At 53.3% G+C, this 17,952-nt stretch overlaps 1 protein-coding gene across 5 annotated transcripts in view; it reads right to left on the bottom strand.

Annotated features, from left to right (window-relative positions):
• SPATA3 (spermatogenesis associated 3) overlaps nucleotides 1-17,724 on the bottom strand; it is a 41,187-nt gene extending 23,463 nt beyond the window's left edge. For 4 of the 5 annotated variants that reach the window (XR_013446804.1, XM_078070004.1, XM_078070005.1 and 1 more), the window contains exons 1-3: nucleotides 16,496-17,724; nucleotides 8,075-8,249; nucleotides 5,806-5,949 (exon numbers count right to left, since the gene is read on the bottom strand). Coding sequence is in view for 4 of the 5 variants with exons in the window: in XM_078070004.1 (XP_077926130.1) it covers nucleotides 5,844-5,949; nucleotides 8,075-8,249; nucleotides 16,496-17,255 (1,041 nt within the window). In the remaining variant the exon portion in view is untranslated. The remainder of the gene's footprint in view (nucleotides 1-5,805; nucleotides 5,950-8,074; nucleotides 8,250-16,495) is intronic. The other variant, XM_078070006.1, reaches the window with a different exon arrangement.
• Nucleotides 17,725-17,952: the final 228 nt, after the last annotated feature.

The raw sequence follows: 17,952 nt of genomic DNA, 5'->3' as shown, positions 1-17,952 counted from the left end.
ACACTCCTGCCTCTTGTAGGGGGTGATGCTGGCCGGGGTCCCACCTGGTTTGGAGGTTCTATTCCTTTGCCCAGCAAAGGGAAGCAACCCCAGCCCCAGACCTGGGGTAGAATATAGGGGGAGCTCTGGATTGGTCTAATCCAGTCATGATAATTTAACTCCCTATGCTATTAATTCGTCGAAGAAGAGGCGTGAGACCCAATTCAGGGGCATGTCACCCCAATTAGAGGGCAAGTATGCCGGGGCAGGGGCTTCTGGGAAAACCTTCTTAACTCAAGAAGAGACATAAGGAGGAGGTGGCCTTTTCCCTGCTTCTGACGGTCAGGTATGAGGATGGCATTCTGGGAGCTCTTCCAGCTATCCGCCCATGAGGGGAACTCGCCCCTCCTCTGCTGAGGGGTGTCAGGGCTGAAAGCTGGATAAGTCCCCAGGTCCCTGCTGACCCTGTTAGTTAGCCATCCCGGCCGCTTCCCAAGTGTTCCCTGAGATGATCTCCCTATTACAATTTTGAATTAGGTTTTCTGAAATTTGTAGCACCAAAAAATCTAACCCACATTCCACTTATCAAACCAAGTCTTAAAATGCCTCATGGCATTTGGAAACCTACCAATTCACACTTTCAATTGTACAGCTGAATTAAGAGGTGAGAAGTCAGAGGGGAACACTTTCCTGTTTACCAAGCACCTTAACTATTTAGAGGTAGGTACATTTCATTCAGCGGCCGAGCTAAGGCATTCTTCTCATGAAGCAGTGAAAGCTTTCTGCACCAAAAGGATCGGCATTGAGGGCGATGGTTGAAAATACAGTTTGCGTAGGAAGGGCTAGAGTCCAGAAGCACCTGGGTCAGCCCATCAGGCCAAGAGAGGAAGAGGCCGTGAACCTGGGTGCTGGGGCAGGCCCCTGCCTGCCCCCCACTGTTCACTTTACACATGGGGGTGGGTCCTGGTACCAGGATAGGGAAGCACATGTCTGTCCACACTCCGTGAGGAACAGAACAAACAGAAATGTAGCAGCAGGATCCTTATGATCCCAGGTCTCAGCCCTGCTCACCAGCCCCTTCCGCCAAGATTCTTGTCTCTTTGTTGCCTTTCCCTACGTGTGGACACCACTTGTTGACCTGAACCTACCTGCTCTCCCTATCTCTGAGAACTTACTGGGACCCTGCATGCTTGCCTAGACCCAGAGCAGACCCACAGCAGGTGTCTTCTCCATTGGCACCTTCCTTAACTACCAGCCTTCTAAATGACATCTTCCTGGCCTTGGTTCCTGGCTCTCGGCTCTATTTATGTCTTCTTCCCGAGTCATCTTGGCCACTGCCTGTGGCTGTAAATCTCAGCTCTTACCAATCACTCCCACCGGCTTTTCTGGTGACTTCCATATAGCCATCTGCCTCTGTGACACATCCATTTGGTAGTCCAACATCTCAATGGTAACAACAGAACAGAACTCTTGATTTCCATCCCCCCCGTGCCTTATACTCCTGGCGATGGCACCTCAAGGAGTCATCCTTGAGGCTCCCCTTTCTCTCATCGCTTCATCCCATCTATCAGCTAGACTTGCTGGTTCTGGCCCCATAATGTCCTTGGTCACTCTCCCCTCCACAGACATCCCCCTGGTCCAAGCACCATCTTTGCCTGCGCAGATGATCCCCACCTGGTCCTCCTCCCCCTTCCCCATCCTCTAGCCCACAGGCACTGGGATTGTTTTGAAATCTTTGAAATCAAAACCAGCAACTTGAGAGACATCTAGAACATGAAGTCCTCAAGGCCCTGCCTGACCTTGGTCTCCCCTGCAATGGCATCCTGACCGTCAGAGCTCCAGCCATATTGGCCTCTTCTCTGGTCCCCAAACATGTTAGGTTCCTTCCTGCCTAACGACTGGATCTGCTCTTCTGTCTGTAAGAACGCTCCTCCCCCAGCTTTGCATCGTCTGGCTCCTTCTGCCCTATGCATCTCAGTTCAGAGAGGCCTTCACAGACCAGCCTATCGCCAGCAGCATCCCCTCCTGCTCACCTGCCCTTCTCTGCTCTTTATCAGATCAACCTTATTCCTTGATTTCCTTGATAACACTTGCCACCAAATCAAGGCATCTTGTTTATTCATTAACTTGTCCATTGTCTGTCTGTGTCCACTGGAATGCAGGCTCCCTGGAGGGGGGGATGGATCTTTCGTCTGTCTTGGTTTACTCCTATAGCACAGCGTAGGTACCCAAGACATACTTAATGAATGAATGCATTATTTAATTAATGAACACTCTTTTTCCTCATCTGGACTCTGCCCTCTAGCTTGGATGTCGGGTAAGCATTTGTGTCTCCATGGGAATTATTATCCCCTGCCCCCTTTGCCTGGGATCCTTGGCCAGCCTAAATCCACAGACTTTACCAGACTTCCGAGTCCCAAGCCTTGCCTTGGCCTGTTGGTGGACTTGGCCATCCGTGTCCCACTGTGTCATCATGTCTCACAGTCCCCAGTGTGGTTCTGGGCACATGGTCAGTACTGACATGGGACAGCTGTGCTGACCCACTTGCTTGTTTACAGGGGTTAGTGCGGTGGGGAGCGACCGTGGGGAGTCGGGGTGGGAGACACTGTGATTGACTAGTGTCCAGGAACTGTCACTGCAACTTCTAGGCTTCTAGAAAGTCCTCTCCTGACCCCTGGTGGTGGTACCATAATCAGACCTCAGACTCCTCGTGTCCACTAGAACGATGGGGTAGGATACTGGAGCGCAGACTCCGGTAGAAGCAAGTCTGGAAGAAGCCAGGCCTTGCTCAGGTCAGTTAAAGCACATGTCAAGTGCCCCAGTGCCAATGAGCATTCCATCCCAGTGCTGGAACAGTAGTTTGACAAAAGCAGTGGGTCACCGGGGGGAAAGGCCACCTCATCAGAATTGCCAGGCATGGGCTCTGGGGCCTGGGAAGGAGCCTGTCTCAGGCCACTCAGGGTGGGTGGCACAGTCTCCCTCTCCCTCAAGGGAGACCGGAGTGGTCACGGACAGCTCTGGGTGGAGAGAGGAAGTCCGTCCCTGGGAGGAGCAGCCCGTCAGGTGGGAGTTCCGTCCCTGGGCTGGTTGTATCTGGCCCTGAGAAAGTGGCACCCCAGCTCTGCATCCAGGCAAGGGGCCCACCCTAAGAAGACATAAGGAGTCACTCCTCAGAGCAGAAGAAAGAGGTGAGTTGTGTGAAATTCATGCACGGTTTCACTCTCAGTGCCAGGGGAGTGACCTACTCCAGGCCCTGGTCGGGGTTCCATTCTACTCCCCTCCTCCCGTTTTCCCCCTCTGCACCCCCTTCACTCCCCCTCCTTGCTGTCAACCATCTCCCTCCTCCCCTCCCTGGGCCCCTCCATGCAGGGCTCAGCACTGTGTGAACTAATGAGGTCCTTCAGGTAGCACCCGACAGCGCATTAAATAACCGGGATCCCCGCCATTCATCTTTCAACCCTGGTTAAAGTAGAAGACAACATCACAGCGTGGAGCCGCCTGTCTTAACGTCCAACGGGTGGCCTTGGGACACACAGGGCACCGCCTTCAGAGCTGAGCCTTTCTCAGGCATCCTCGTCAGCTAGGATTCCGTGACATTTTGGATTTCTATCTACTGTGAGTCTTTTTATGGCCAGTGATAGGATTTTCCATTTATGCCCAGACTCAAATTTCTGGCCATATAAATGCATTTAAGTTAAAAAGAAAGCTAATTTTAAAAGGAGTAAGGATAGTGCGGGTGTCAAATTCGGCCGAGTTTGGGGAACACTGAGTTAAGAAGCGATGTTGATGATGCTGATGGGGGAGCGGCTGTGTTGAATTCTGTGCTGGGCTCTGTGCAAAGTGTTTGACATGCGCACTTTTCACCCACTCCCCCCAACTACCCAGTGAGACACGTACTGTTATTACCCCATTTAACAAGAAGATGGCAGGAGTTAAAGAATTTGCTTCAGGCCCTAGAGCTACTGGATGTGGGAGGGGATCTGACCTCAAGCTTGCCTGCCGCCAGGGGCAGAACCCAAGGGAACACCATGGGCCCCGTTGTAAGGAGCCTCAAGACAAAACGCTTTAGCTCAGGGACATTCTTCAGACTGCCGGTCACCACCATCTACCCAACCCCTGTGACCCGGCGTGGCGTATCTGAACATCCTCTCATTTAATCCTCAAAACCATCGCCCCCAGAGATAGTTACTATTCTTCCTTCTTTAGCAACGACATGCCTCTCAACAGAAGTTAAGTGATGCATCCCCTAAGACCCAGCTACCAGGTAGCAGAGCCACGACCGGAACCTACAGCCCCGACCCCAAAGCCTGCATCTTTCCGACCACTCCCAGGATGGTCATAGTAACAAGACCGGCCAACTGGCCAGCCCTGTCCTCGGAGCACCTTATCTCATACTCCAACAATCTCAAGACAGAGGTCCCATGATCTTCCCTATTTACAGACGGGGAAACTGAGGCTCTCAGCTGCTGTGGTATTTCAAGAAGCTTAAGGTGCTTTCATTCTTCCCCGGAAGTCCCTTGATCAGGCAGCAGAGCCCCTGAGCGGCTGGTGAGTTTACTTTTTGGGTCGGGCTTCTGAGATGCTTTGAGCACGTGCCCTACTGTGGCCATTCCTTGTCCGTTCCTGGGGCTGGTGCAGGTCTGGGCGTGGGTTGAAAAGCTGCATACCAGCTGACCACCCCCCATTATTAGGCATTCACTGCCAGTGGACTTGACAACGGGGACAACTGGAGGTGCTCTTGGTGCCCGCCCAGATCCTCTTTCTGGGCTGGTGCATCCATTCCCCTGCTCCGGGAATTGTGAATGTTGGCTGCTAACAGTTCAAAACTGCCTCCTGCCCCAGGAACCTGTTCTCAGGGGAGGGCAAATGGGATCCGCTTTTCCACAAAGATGCACACTCCCCACCCCCAGCCCTCTTGCCAATGACTCAGTGATGGAGGAGCACAGAAGGCCAAGCTTCTTGCCCCAAGGTGAGACCAGCTCTGTGGTGTAATTCACACAGCAGAGCTCCCCTGGGATCAGGCTGAGGCTGGACTCCAGCTGAGACCTCCTCCTTGCTCTACTCCTTCCTCTGTCCTCTCTTATCTCCCTCACTCCCATTTTCCCTCATAAATCCTGTGCACGCAAATCCCTGTCTCAGGCTCTGCCCCCCGGAGCCTGGCTTGAGACAGGGGAGGACTGGAGATGCTGTGGAAGGCGTGCTCCCTGCCCTCAAGGATCATGCTCTCTGCACCTCAAAGATAGTTGCAGAGACAGGCCACCCAGGTACCAAAAAACCATCCACAATTCAGGATGGAATAGGCTGGAGAAAACAGTGGTAAAAAGAGGGGAGAAATCACCGGAACTGTAGTGGGGGAAGAGCTTATGGAAGAAATGGGTGGGACCAGTCCATGAAAGATAAGCAGCACTTCAGAAGGGAAAGTTCACTTGACAGGGAGAAAGTTCCAAGGGAAGTCCCAAAGAGGGACGGGAACCTCTGTTCCCCCTCTCCGGCTTCTTCCTGCCTGGGATCTGTGACTAGGGAACACCCCCCCCCCCGCAGTGGGGGTTGGGGGTACTGTGATTTGACAATCCCAATAGTGGGTCTAGCATCGTCCAAGAGTGTCAGGGCTGCTTGAGAGGGCCATGCCAGTGGACCCTGAGGCCAGGAAGTCACTCGGTTCTTAAGCTTTCCCTGAGAGGCTGGGGGCTTGGTCCACCCATAAATTCCTCCTTTATTCTGAGAAGGGACAGACACTCCCTCAGCCCTGCACTGCGGGCATGGTGACCCAGTGGGCTTGAGGGTTACCTCTGCCAGGGGGCGAAGGCACAAAGGGGGTCCACGTACCTGCCGGACCGCGGGCCTGGGAGTTTGCTCACAAGGATTCAATGGTGTAATAGGCAGCTCCTAGGGCTCCCAGAGCCACAGCAGCAGTCCCGAGAGCTTGGAGCACGCGAATTACGGTGAGTGGAGTGTTTCCTTGTAGGTTTTCTGTAGAGCAAAGCAGAAAGCCCACAGGTTGGGGGCAGCTGGACTCTAGTGCCTGTCTACAGACAGGGGAAGCAGAAATGGTAGGGTCCCCTCAGGATGTCAGGAATGCCCATCTCCCCGCTACTGATGTTCCTCTCAAGGGAATCCAACTCTGCCACCCCACCCAGTGAATCCCTGCCACGGGACCCCTGCCTCCGAGGACGGGCAAGCTCGGGATGCCAGCTCCCTGGGACACTCAGAGAGCAGGGTATGAAGGCGGTTAAGGCCGCGGTGTGCCAGGCCCCATGTTAGACCTCTCACACCCAGGGTCTTCCTCCAGCCTTACAACAACCCTGTGAAGTAGGTTCTATCATGTGGCTCCGTCTTGGAGAAGAAGAATCTGAGGAAGCCACACGTGACGCCCGCCACACGGGCAAGGGAGAAGTACCATTGTGCTAATGACTACCAGGAAGGCTTTCACAAAACGCAATATCCATTTGGACAACAATCCTGCTAAAGTAGGGAATCTTGTTTAACGTGAATACGTATTTAAAGCCAAGATCCAACATTCCGCTCCACTGAGAAATGTCAAGATTATGGAAGCTGGTGTTATAATTTGAGCAGAATTGAGACCATAGGTCTCACCCTGGCCAGACTGCATCTCTGTCCCATCCCCCGCTTCCCTGATGCTGAGCCGCCTTGCTTTTACGTTTGTCTCCACCTAGAACACTCTCTCTTTTCATGGTAAGCCACGGGAAGATCCCAAGACCCTTCTAGACTCAGTGCAGATAGATACCATTGACACTACAAGGTCTCCATGGACCCTGACTTTGGAGTGAGCACCTGCTTTTTCTGAAGCTCTTTGAACTTCTATGGGGAAGATATCACTTCCTGGCTCCCATCTGAGTTTCTAAATGTACACGGCTCAGCTTGCCGTGTAGACTGTATGATTTTAAAGGGTCAAGTTCCCTGTTCTGGTTTTCCTCATAGTGTCTAGTATTCTACGCCGAGGAGGCGTTCCCACTTGTTGGTTTTAAAGCGATACGAAATCCATGGCACGGCTAGACATCAGATGGACAGAAATACTAAGTGTGTGGGAAGAGAGTAGAGGTGAGTGGCGGGCAGGTCGTTCCTTACCAGATAGGACTTACCAGACTGTAGAGTATTTTTAGCTCTACACATGTTCTCCCAACACACCTGGGTATCCGTTTGCTTCTCTTATGTCTGAGAGATGGTGCTTTGGGGAGAGAGGGGACTTGGTGGGGGAGAGACCAGGAAGAGGAGCAGGAAGAGGGTGAGGGGTGGGTGCGCTCTGCGCCTGGTTTAGGGGTATGAGATCCCCAAGTGGGAAGTCTCTTCGCGGACATCCGTGAGACCCTGAGTACAGGTGCAGCTACTCTGGGGCCCAGAGCTGGGGGCAGAGGGAAGCACATAGCCCCGCACCACTGGGAAAGCGGACTGTCGTCTTTAGTTCCGTTTTCTGCACAGGGGTCTTCCCTCGAGCGGAAGCAGAAGCCACCAGGTGGCTTTCTCCTGAGGGCTTCGTGGGAGAGGAAAGGAAGGGCAGGTACCGCGCATGATGCTGTGGGAGCCTGGGGGCATGTCCCCTGTGGAGACGGCCAGAAATTGCGTGAAACCCTCTGAAGCGGGTGGAGGTCTTGCTCTTACCAACAGGCCATATGAGTTGCAATCAGTATTTATCACTAAATTCTGGGGAAAACTCATATGCAGGTCAAGAACCTGAAGCTCTCAGCTATGGTATGGGCCACGGAAGGAGGCCCGTGGCCCAACAGAGCATTTAATCACAATGCTCTGAGTGACAGGGGCTTTTCTGAGGGCTGTGAGGGAGTATCCTCTAGGGAAGGAGTGCACCTCTGGAGAAAAGAAACACAAGCCTCCTAAAGAAGCAATTCCTGGTAAGGAAGGAAACTGGCCCCTCTCTGTGCAGGTGGGGGACCCCGGCGTGTGGGTCTGGTCGGAAAGGGCAGGGCGCCAAACCCCGGGAAGTGACCACCCTGGAGAGGCTTCCTTTCCACCTGGGATTCTCAAGAAGAAGTTACAACATGGCGGCTAACGTGGTCCAGGGCAGAGCCCGGCCCTGGGAACCGAGGGCCCCGAGGGTCCAGCCCCCCATGCGCTCCAGAACCTGTAGAAAGTGAGGAGGCTTGGGGATCCTCTCCCTGGCATGGTGGGCCACACCCGAGGAAGGAGGACATCAAAGATGCGGCTGTGACACAGGCCCAGGCGACGCCAGCAAGCAGAGCTGCCGGGGCAAGTGGAACAGGAACAGTAGGCCCGCGGGCCCGCACGAGCCACAGCCCCTGGATGGACAGAGAAGGAGAGAGATGAGGGACCCCCTGCCTCCAGGAGGCTGGGGACAGCTAGGGAGACACGGGAGAGAAGACTCGCTGCAGGGGGAAACTGGTTGCTTTATAGACTGGAGCTCCCTGGGCCATTTCGAAATAATGGCGCCATTATTTTTTATTCTCAGTTTACAAACAGGGAAACTGAGGCTCAAAGGATAGATGGGATGTGGCCTTACAGCAAGTAGACTGGAAGAAGTGGCCTTCAGCTCAGGGCTTCTAACTCGGTCGGTGCTCCTTCCCTGGAATTCACAGAAAATGACCGTGGCGGGACCGCGGCCCTGAGATTCCACTGGAACACGGTCCATTCTTCTGGGGTTCGTTGATTGATCCAGAAGACAGCAGCTGCTCCAGTTTACAGTCTTTGAAGCACTTTCCCAAACCTCTCTCCCGTTTGTCCTCTGCTAAGGATACCAGCGGGACTCAGAGATGGCGCCGTCTGCTGTGACCCAGGAGGGCTTCTGGCGGATAGTTCCCACCTCGGGTAGTGACTTCGGTCCCGGCTTCTTGACCCAGCTACACGTTCTTCCAACGTGAGCTCCATACAGCCAGTACTCAACCTGGCAGACGCCGCACACTTCCTCCTGAGACCTGCCCACGACAGATACTTTTCCTCCAATGGAGAAGGAAGGGATTCTAAAAGGCAAGCCTTATCTTTTTTCTTTGTTAATTTTTTTTTAAATAGACATTTAATTCCCGTGTCATAAAATTTACCCTTTAAAGGGTTCAGTGGTTTTTGGTCTATTAACAAAGGTGTAAAACCATCCATTACTGTCTAATTCCAGAACATTCTCATCTCCTCCCTCCCCAAGGAAACCCCATGACCATTAGCGGTCACTGCCTTTCCCCACCTCCCCCCCAGTTCCGGGCAATGGATTTGCCTATTCTGCACATTTCATGAATGGAATCATATGCAACATGTGGGCTTTGGCGGGCTAGCTTCTTTCACTTAGCCTGATGTGTCTGAGACTCATCCATGGTGTAGACTGTGTCAGTGGTGCCAAATAGGATTTCGTTGTACGGACATACCACATGCCGTTTATCCATTCATCAGGTGGTCGATATTGAGTTTGTCCCACTTCCTGGCTATCATTACTAATGCCGCTGTGAACATTCACGTGCACGTTTTTGTATGGATGCTCTATTTTTAGTTCTCTTGGGTATGTGCCCAGGAGTGGAATTGCTGGGTCATATAATAACTTCACGTTTGACCCTCTGAGGAACTGCCAGATGGTTTTCCACAGCGGCTGCACCATTCTACGTTCCCTCCAGCCGTGGACGAGGGTTCCAGTTTCTCCACAGCTTCCCCTAACACTTGTTACTGTCCATCTTTTGATTACAGCCATTTTAGTGGAAGGCTAATACTTTCTGAAACTACAGTGTTTTCTGCATCCAAAAAGATTTGGATTTTAGGGGTGCCTGGGTGGCTCAGTTGGTCGAGCGTCTGACTCTTGATTTTGGCTCAGGTCATGATCTCACAGTCATGGAACTGGGCGCCATGTTGGGCTCTGCGCTTGGCTCGGAATCTGCTTGAGATTCTCCCTCTTCCTCCCCCTCCCCACCTCAAATAAATAAATAAAATCCTTTAAAAAAAACCTGGATTTTAGAAAATGGCGCCCTTATGTACAGGTCTTCATCCCTTATCACCAACATTTTTTCCCACTCTGGCTCAAAGGGAGAAAATTCCTCTGGCAGAAAAGTGCAGGGTGTCCACTATAACCATGGGCAGGCTACCCCTGTCTCCTGCTTGGCCTTCTCAATAAGCAGAATTCCTCCCCAGGGGTGAGCCACACGCATTCCTCAAAAGATGTGGGAATGGAACTTTTTGCTTTCTACAGGTATCAGTTCTGAAGGCCGTAATCCAGAAATGTTTCCATCAGTGGTTGATGATCGCAATATATGCAATATGTAACACTCAAAACCATTTCTACATGTTAAGAATGAATTGATGCTCGGGGCACCTGGGTGGCTCAGTCGTTAAGCGTCCGCCTTCGGCTCAGGTCATGATCCCAGCGTCCTGGGATCGAGCCCCGCATCGGGCTCTCTGCTCCACGGGAAGCCTGTTTGTCCCTCTCCCTCTGCCTGCCGCTCCCCCTGCTTGTGTTCCTGCTCTTGCTATCTCTCTCTCTGTCAAATAAATAAATAAAATCTTAAAAAAAAAAAAAAAAGAATGAATTGATGCTTAGCCACGGAAATACTGCTGTCCCAGCAATTGCTTGGAGTTAGCTCTCTCACTCACACCTCACGTCTAGTTTATTTCCACACCATCCCCGAGGAATAAGCTGTGGCCCAGAGAGTGTGGCCTGCTCAGGACCATAGAGCCACGGGCACTGGCTCATGGTGAAGCCAAGAGAAGCTCAGAGAAGTGTGTTCTTCCTCCTGGGGAAGCTTGGGACTCTTGGGACCAGAAGGTCAATGCTGCAGTTAGGAGTGAGGATTATAGAGTCAGAATAGATGGAGGTCCCCCTCTCAGTGCTACCAGTGCAGCTTGAGAGTGTGGTGTTTGATTTCTTTGAGCCTCAGTTCCCCCACCTATAAAAGGGAGAGCATGATGATAACACCTCCTTTATAGGACTGTTAAATGGGAAGATTCACACTGACAGCTGAGCTGAATGCTAGGTACATGGTAAATGCTCGGGGATAACTGTTAGTTACTACCATTATTATTATTAGTAGTAGTAGTATTAACCAGCCTGTCTCCCAAACTCCACTTGAATTCCCTCTACACAATCCAATGCTCATTCAGACTCTGGCTACCCAAGAAGATGGAGGACGACTTTTCCTAGACAGCCATTCCATTTTCAGGCAGAGCTAATTTTTGGAAATATCTTCGTGTTGAGCAGAAATCTGCCTGTCTCTAGTGTCTTCCATGGGTAAGGCTGCTAGATTTAGCGGATAAAAATACAGAATGCCCATGCAATATCTGGGACACACTTACACTAAAATGTTATTTGTTGTTTATCTGAAATTCAAATTTAACCGGGTACCCTATATTTTATCTGGCAACCATTTAGTCAGACATCTGAGGGCAACATGGAACAAGTCTACTCACATCTTTTACTTGACAGACAGATTTCCTCCAATTCCTTCAACCAAATCTCATACATCAAATGGTTCTTGCTTTCCTACCCCTTCATCCCCCATTATCTTCTTTGGACTAGATTGCTAGGCATCTTTTACAGCACACAAGGGTAGCCTGATGAGGACACAGTATGACCACCTCCCTTGTCCTAAACCGTATACTTCTATTAACACATCCTTGGTTTTTATTTTTGAGCAGCCACATGGCACTTCCAACTTCTAATAAGATAGTATCACCACCCAGCCAAGTGCAATGTCAATATGTATGTGTGGCTGCCTTCATTGAGACTCAGGTTGGTGAGGAATGGCAAAATCCAGGAATCCTAGTGTCCTGGGTAACAACAAAACCCTAAACCCTCACACTTCACCAGCACAGTTCCAGAATACACATCAACCATGCACCACTACCCGAAATGAATCTGCCTCTGGGGGACCCTAGGACTCCATCAGCAGGAAGGCTAGAAGTTCTTGAGTTAGAAGCCTGCCCACCTGTTTTCCTGGATCGAGAGGATGCTTTTGTGTTAGTGTCCTGAGGCAACAGGCCCTGGGTGGAGGAGTTGGTTTCGGGAGCTGGGAGAGCCTGGGGCACAGACTGGCAGGGAGTGGATTCAGAGCTGGGCTTCGGGGTAGATCCGGGGCTGGGCTGTGGGGTGGATCCGGGGCTGGGCTGCTGCGGGGTGGATCCGGGGCTGGGCTGCTGTGGGGTGGACTCAGAGCTGGCATGCTGCGGGGTGGATTCGGAGCTGGCGTTCTGTGGCGTGGATTCGGAGCTGGCCCGCTGTGAGGTGGAGCCACGGCGTCTGGACTCCGGCTTCTTCCTTTTGCCCTTCCTCATGGTGGGTTCTCTTCACCTAAACGTGGACCTACATGGAGCTGCCTAATCTTCCGGCTCCCTCCTAGAGGGGCCGTTTGCCCCTGCCCTGGGGGAAGGCTCTGGCCTCGGGATGGACCTAAGCCCCACAGAGAACAGTCACCTCCACCCCCCGCTGTGAGGTCACAAAAGCCAGGGTGGTTCCTATGGCAGGGCTCTGGGGACAGTCTTCTCTGCCCACCCCAGCCTGCTGTCCTCCCGCCTCCCCAGCGACTGGGATGGGCAGAAGGCCGCTGCTGGGCCCTCAGGGACCTGGGTCAGCCTGGCCACAGGGATGGTGACATCCTGGACCCCCACGATGCTGCGACCAGAGCGCCTCCTTCAGGTACCTCTCTGGGGGTGTGTTCCTGGGTCCCTATGCGCTCTCTGTTTCACTCTTAGACACCCTGGCTGTGACATTCAGCTCTGTCACCGGCTTCCACATACCCAAAACCAACAAACGACTTCACCATGCATTCTGTGAGTTTTAGGCACTTTACTGAAGATTTGGGGGTCCATGGGAGGTCCCCGGCTTCTCCTATTTCAGCTGTTCCCTCCTCATTCAGAAGATCTTAAAGTAGCTCCAAAACCTGCCCTCCCCACTGTGGGAAGGGGCTGGGGACCCCCAACTTTGATAGGAACCCTTGCTTTTGGCAAAAGAATTTCCCCTATAAGCATAACAGTTGTTTGGAAAACTACACTTTCTTTGAACTCAGTCACGGCGACAACAGACTACCCCTCAAACCCCAAACTCGTCGGGTCAATTAGGGGACTATGAATGTTTCTTGAAGGTAAAAATACGATTTTCCTTTCAGGATGGAAGTGGATAAGACATTTTTAAAAGACAACCCTAAACTTCACACTGTGACTGCAACACAGGATGTGTTCACATTAGAAGACTACCTCCACCATGAATGCATCGCTAGATGGGTGAGTATTCAGCTGTGAAGTCCGTGCTCTTGGGGAGGGCAGAGTAATGCCCTTGGCCCAGGATAGGGTTTAGGGCAGACATTACTAGAAGGCACCTCCACGCCAGACCAGGCCCGATGTGAAATGTAAAATGACAGAAAATATTTTCCGGGGCGCCTGGGTGGCTCAGTCGTTAAGCGTCTGCCTTCGGCTCAGGTCATGCTCCCAGAGTCCTGGGATCGAGTCCCGCATCGGGCTCCCTGCTCAGCGGGAAGCCTGCTTCTCCCTCTCCCACTCCCCCTGCTTGTGTTCCTGCTCTCGCTGTGTCTTTCTGTCAAATAAATAAATAAAATCTTTAAAAAAAAAAAAAAAAAAAAAAAAAAAAGAAAATATTTTCGGGATTCTAGAGCCTGAAAAGACCTTAATGATTCTCTTTTTGCAGAAGAGAAACTGAGGTTTAGGGAAGTTAAATCACCTTCCAAGATCACAGGACTGGTTGGAAGCATCGACAGGGCTAAGTTCCCATTCAAGGCTCTTTCATTTCATGATTCTAGGAGGCAATAGGGAATCAGATAATTATACAGGTCTTAAAAATCAATGGGCTAAAAAAAAATCCCTTGAGTGAGAAGATTGAATTCCTTAAAAAAAGGCACCAAGGATTAGAAGTGGAAGATAGCTCAGATCAATAAAGTCGGATTGAATTTGGTTGACCATCAGCACAAGGAGGTTCAAGGAGCAGGTGAGTCTACAAGAAGGTTGTAATTCTCTCAAGAGCAATGGATCCCTCTGGGGGAGTCAACTTAGAATCAGAGAGACTGGAAACCCAGGTCAGGGACCCTGTCCAGATTTAGCAGACAGGTCAGGAACTCCGAAGGCATTTATCTCTGCAAAATTAGATTTTCAGGGGCGCCTGGGTGGCTCAGTCGTAAGCGTCTGCCTTCGGCTCAGGTCATGATCCCAGGGTCCTGGGATCGAGCCCCGCATCGGGCTCCCTGCTCTGCGGGAAGCCTGCTTCTCCCTCTCCCACTCCCCCTGCTTGTGCTCCCTCTCTCACTGTGTCTCTGTCAAATAAATAAATAAAATCTTCAAAAAAAAAATTAGATTTTCAGACACCAGTGGGCTTTTGCCTGGGGCTTCAACCTGATTTATATCAGAGGTTCTCAACCTCAGCTCTATTGACATTTGAGGCCAGATAAATCTTTGCTGTCTGAGCTGGATAATTTTCCTGTGTATTGTAGGAAGTTTAGCAGCATCCCTGGCCTCTGTCCTGAGATGCCAGCAGCAGCTACCTCCCCCCCCCCACCCGCTGTGGCAATCAAAAATGTCTACAGACAATGCTAAATGTCTCCAGGGGTGTGTGTGTGTGTGTGTGTGTGTGTGTGTGTGTGTGTGTGAAAATTGCGCTTGGTTGAGAATCACTGGTTTAAATGAATTAGATAAGGGGCAAACACTCATGGGTAGTATTTCCTGGTAGAGATGAAAGGAATGTGTCATTTCACACCAAGGAGCCAAATGGCACAGAAAACAGGTCCCTGTTCCTGGGGAGAGCTATGGAAGAAACACAGAGGCTCAGGCTTCGGGAGCAGTGGGGAGTTTTTCTATGGCAGTGCAGAAAAATATGGGAGAGTTCTTTTGTAAGGGTGGCCCCAAGAAGCAGGGAGAGGGCCCTCGTGGAGTGAGAGGTTGGCCCAGAGGGATGAGGAAGAACGGCACTGCGATACTTTGCTAGAAGGTCTTCCTTGGCCCCCTCTGCCTTCCGGCTGGAGCCCAAGTTCCCAGATGGAAGTCTGACTCCTCTATAACACGGTCACAGACCAGTGTCCCAGGCGCACCGACCACCTCACCGCCACCTTGTCCAGTTCTTGCCAGCTGTGAGCATGGAGGCTTGCTTTCCTCCATTTGTGAAAGCCCTTCCCCTCTACCAGGCCCCTCTCTCTCTGTCAAAACACCTCCCATCATCGAGGTCCATCTCAAGTGGACCCATCTCCTCATACAGCCCTTCTCCCGATCCCCAACTGGAAGTGACCCCTCCTCCCCTGAGCCCCAGATCATACATTGCGTGGTGTTAGAGTGATGTTTCTCCTGTCTTCTCTCGAGTTCCCTACTCCCAGACTGTAAATACCCTGGAGGGCCCAAGTCCAGAGAAGAGGCTCAACACAAGCTTCTTGAAGGTGAGGGTAGGAGGACAAAGCAGGAAACCACCGAAGGCAGGGTGAGCATGGAAGATGGGGGCCAAGGTACCTCACAGACTGCATCACTTCAGGGGTTATTTTCAAAGACGGACTGGGGTTTTCTGGCCTTGGCTGAGGATCATGGAACAGTCCACAGGCAAGGAGCTCTCCTACTCGGCCCGGCAGCCACGGAACAATCTCGTGCACTATTTGTGAGAAGGTGGAGCCTAAGGGGAGGCGAAGTCAGGATAAGGTTCGGAGGGTGTGAAAATCCACACCCAGTGGTTCTGGCCCTCTGGCTGCGTCCGGGGCACCAACAGCGTGTCAACATTTGTCCTGAAGCTCGCATCTGACAGCTGGATGACACCTCAGACACCAGCTGGCCCTTGGCCCCCACTTGTCAGGAAAGGTAACTGGTCCTCAGAGGGGACAACCTTCTCTGGTCACCAACAGGAGGGTGGCAGAGCTTTGAGCAACTGGGTGTTGGAACTCCCTTCCCAGAGCGCTTCCTTCCCTGCTGCTGCCTCTGGAGGGGACTTGCAGAGGCAGAAGGCTCCTGGTGCTCATTCCAGAGCCCATGGTCCAGGGCTCTAGACCCACAGATTAACCTCTGGGGCCACAGGCCTGGATTCCTTGACAGGCAAGCTCTCAAGTGCTGAGTAGGACTTCTAACAGCACCTCCTCCAGAGCACAGTCGTGAGGAGCAGACGTGAAAAGCCCTTAGAACAGTGCCCGCCTCACAGCAGGCAGGTTTTTGTTGTAAATTATGATTCCCTTGGAGGAGAAGCCTACAGAACCAAGCAAAGAATAAGTGGATGTGGAGAAGAGGGGGTGGGCCTGGGTCCTACAAGCTCCCATATCTGTACCTTGCAAAAGTGTGATCCAGAGTGCAGGGCAGGGGTGAGGGGGAAGGGCCTGGGGCGGGGGTGGGGTGGGGGGGGTGGGAAGTGTGACTCTACACTAAACTTTAAATACATTTGAACACTTTTGACCAGAGATCGCCCCAGTGAGCACACGTGGGGTGAGACATCTAATTAATCTTCACCCAAACCGGTGTTAAGTGGAGGCGCTAGGAGAGGGACCGTGACATGGGGGATTTGTCCACTGCCCCGGACCAGGACGGCACTCCCTCCGTCCTTGCAGCCCTCCCCACCCCCCCGCCCCCCGTCCCCGCCGGCTCTCGGGCCCCTCACCGTCCGTCTGCGTCTCCTGATCCACCAGGGGGACGCAGCCCCGCTGCCCGGCACTGCGCACTCGGCTGGCGGCGGGCTGGACGTCCAGGGTGCAGTCGGCGCGGCTGGGGCTGAACACGGCCGTGTGCACCTCCGCCGGGGGGCCGTGCGGAGCGAAGGCGCCGCAGAGCAGGCTCTCCATGCGGCGGCGCGCGTCGGCCTCCTCCTCGGGCCGCGGCCGCACGATGACGCCGACGAGGGCGGCGGGCGGCCGGCCGTCCCGCGCGTGCACCCGCTGCAGGAGCAGCTGCAGCCGCGGCAGGTTGGAGCGCAGCGCCGACGCGCGGCACAGCACCAGGAGCAGCCGGCCGCTGCGCTCGGGCGGCGCGGGCGGCGGGCGGCGATCCCGGCCTCCGGCCGCCGGCTCCTCGGCCGCCTCGCCGCGGGAGCGCTCAGACGGAGCCGGGGCCGCCCCGCACTCGCACGCGGCCTGGCCCCAGTCGCGCGGCCTCTCCTCGGTGCAGCGCCCGGACTTGGCGGCCGGGCAGTGGGCGCCCAGCCCCGAGCTGTCGCCGGGACGCTTGCGCCGCCGCGTGGAGCAGTTGCCGGAGCTGCTGTGGCCGCTCGTGCCTGGGGTGGACGGGGGCCCCGCGGAGTGATCGTCCGGGGCCTGCAGGGTCGGGCTGCACTCGTCCCGCTTCCAGAGCTCGCCGAACAGCAGTATCTGGCCGTGGCCCTCGACGGGCTGCGGGGCCCTGGAGGGCCCGGCCCCAGGCTCCATGTCCGGTCCGGCTCTCTTGCCCCTCTGCGCCCCGGGGCCGCCGCTGGCCACGGGACAGGGGGCCCTTCCCTGGAGCGTGTCACAATACCCCTGCGCCCTACCTCCTCCTGTCCTGACCCAGGGCCTCCGCCCTCTATTTTTTGGAAATCTTCCAACATAGGGAAGTCGCGGCTGCAAAGCCCGTGGCGCTTAGTTTCTCTTGTCATTTTGTATGTCTTTGGGGTCAAAAGGGCAGATCCTTTTATCTCGGGGATGGATCATTATGCCCAAGCCTCCAAGTAAAACAGATTTTCGTGCACCTCGCAGATATTTAAAAAGCAGTGGAAACACTATGCACAAAAATAAACTCAACATGCATTAAAAACTTAAAAAAAAAAAAAAAAAGCAGTGGAAAAAAGAATCATAAAAAGCAGTGGACCCGGAAGCTCACTGCACCTGGGACATTGGGAAAAGCGGTGAGCAACAGAGAGAGCGGTTGGTTCTGGGTGGCCAAGCCTGGGAGGCAGGCTCTGCTCGGGCTCAGCCCGGCTGCTCTCTGGATGACCTGGGAGCCAGGGTCCTGGTTCTAGCCTGAACGGCTGGGGCTCCAGGAGATGGTTTGGGGGTCCCCTCGGGTCTTCTATGGGTATGTATTTTAAAAATCCAGTCTTTTCCTCCTGTGTTTCTCTGCTCCTCACACAGAACTGCACTCTGATGC

Source organism: Halichoerus grypus, chromosome 4, assembly GCF_964656455.1.
Source record: "Halichoerus grypus chromosome 4, mHalGry1.hap1.1, whole genome shotgun sequence".
Classification (NCBI taxonomy): domain Eukaryota; kingdom Metazoa; phylum Chordata; class Mammalia; order Carnivora; family Phocidae; genus Halichoerus; species Halichoerus grypus.
Note: the sequence above shows the minus strand (reverse complement) of the source record. Positions and strands in the feature narration are given on the sequence as shown.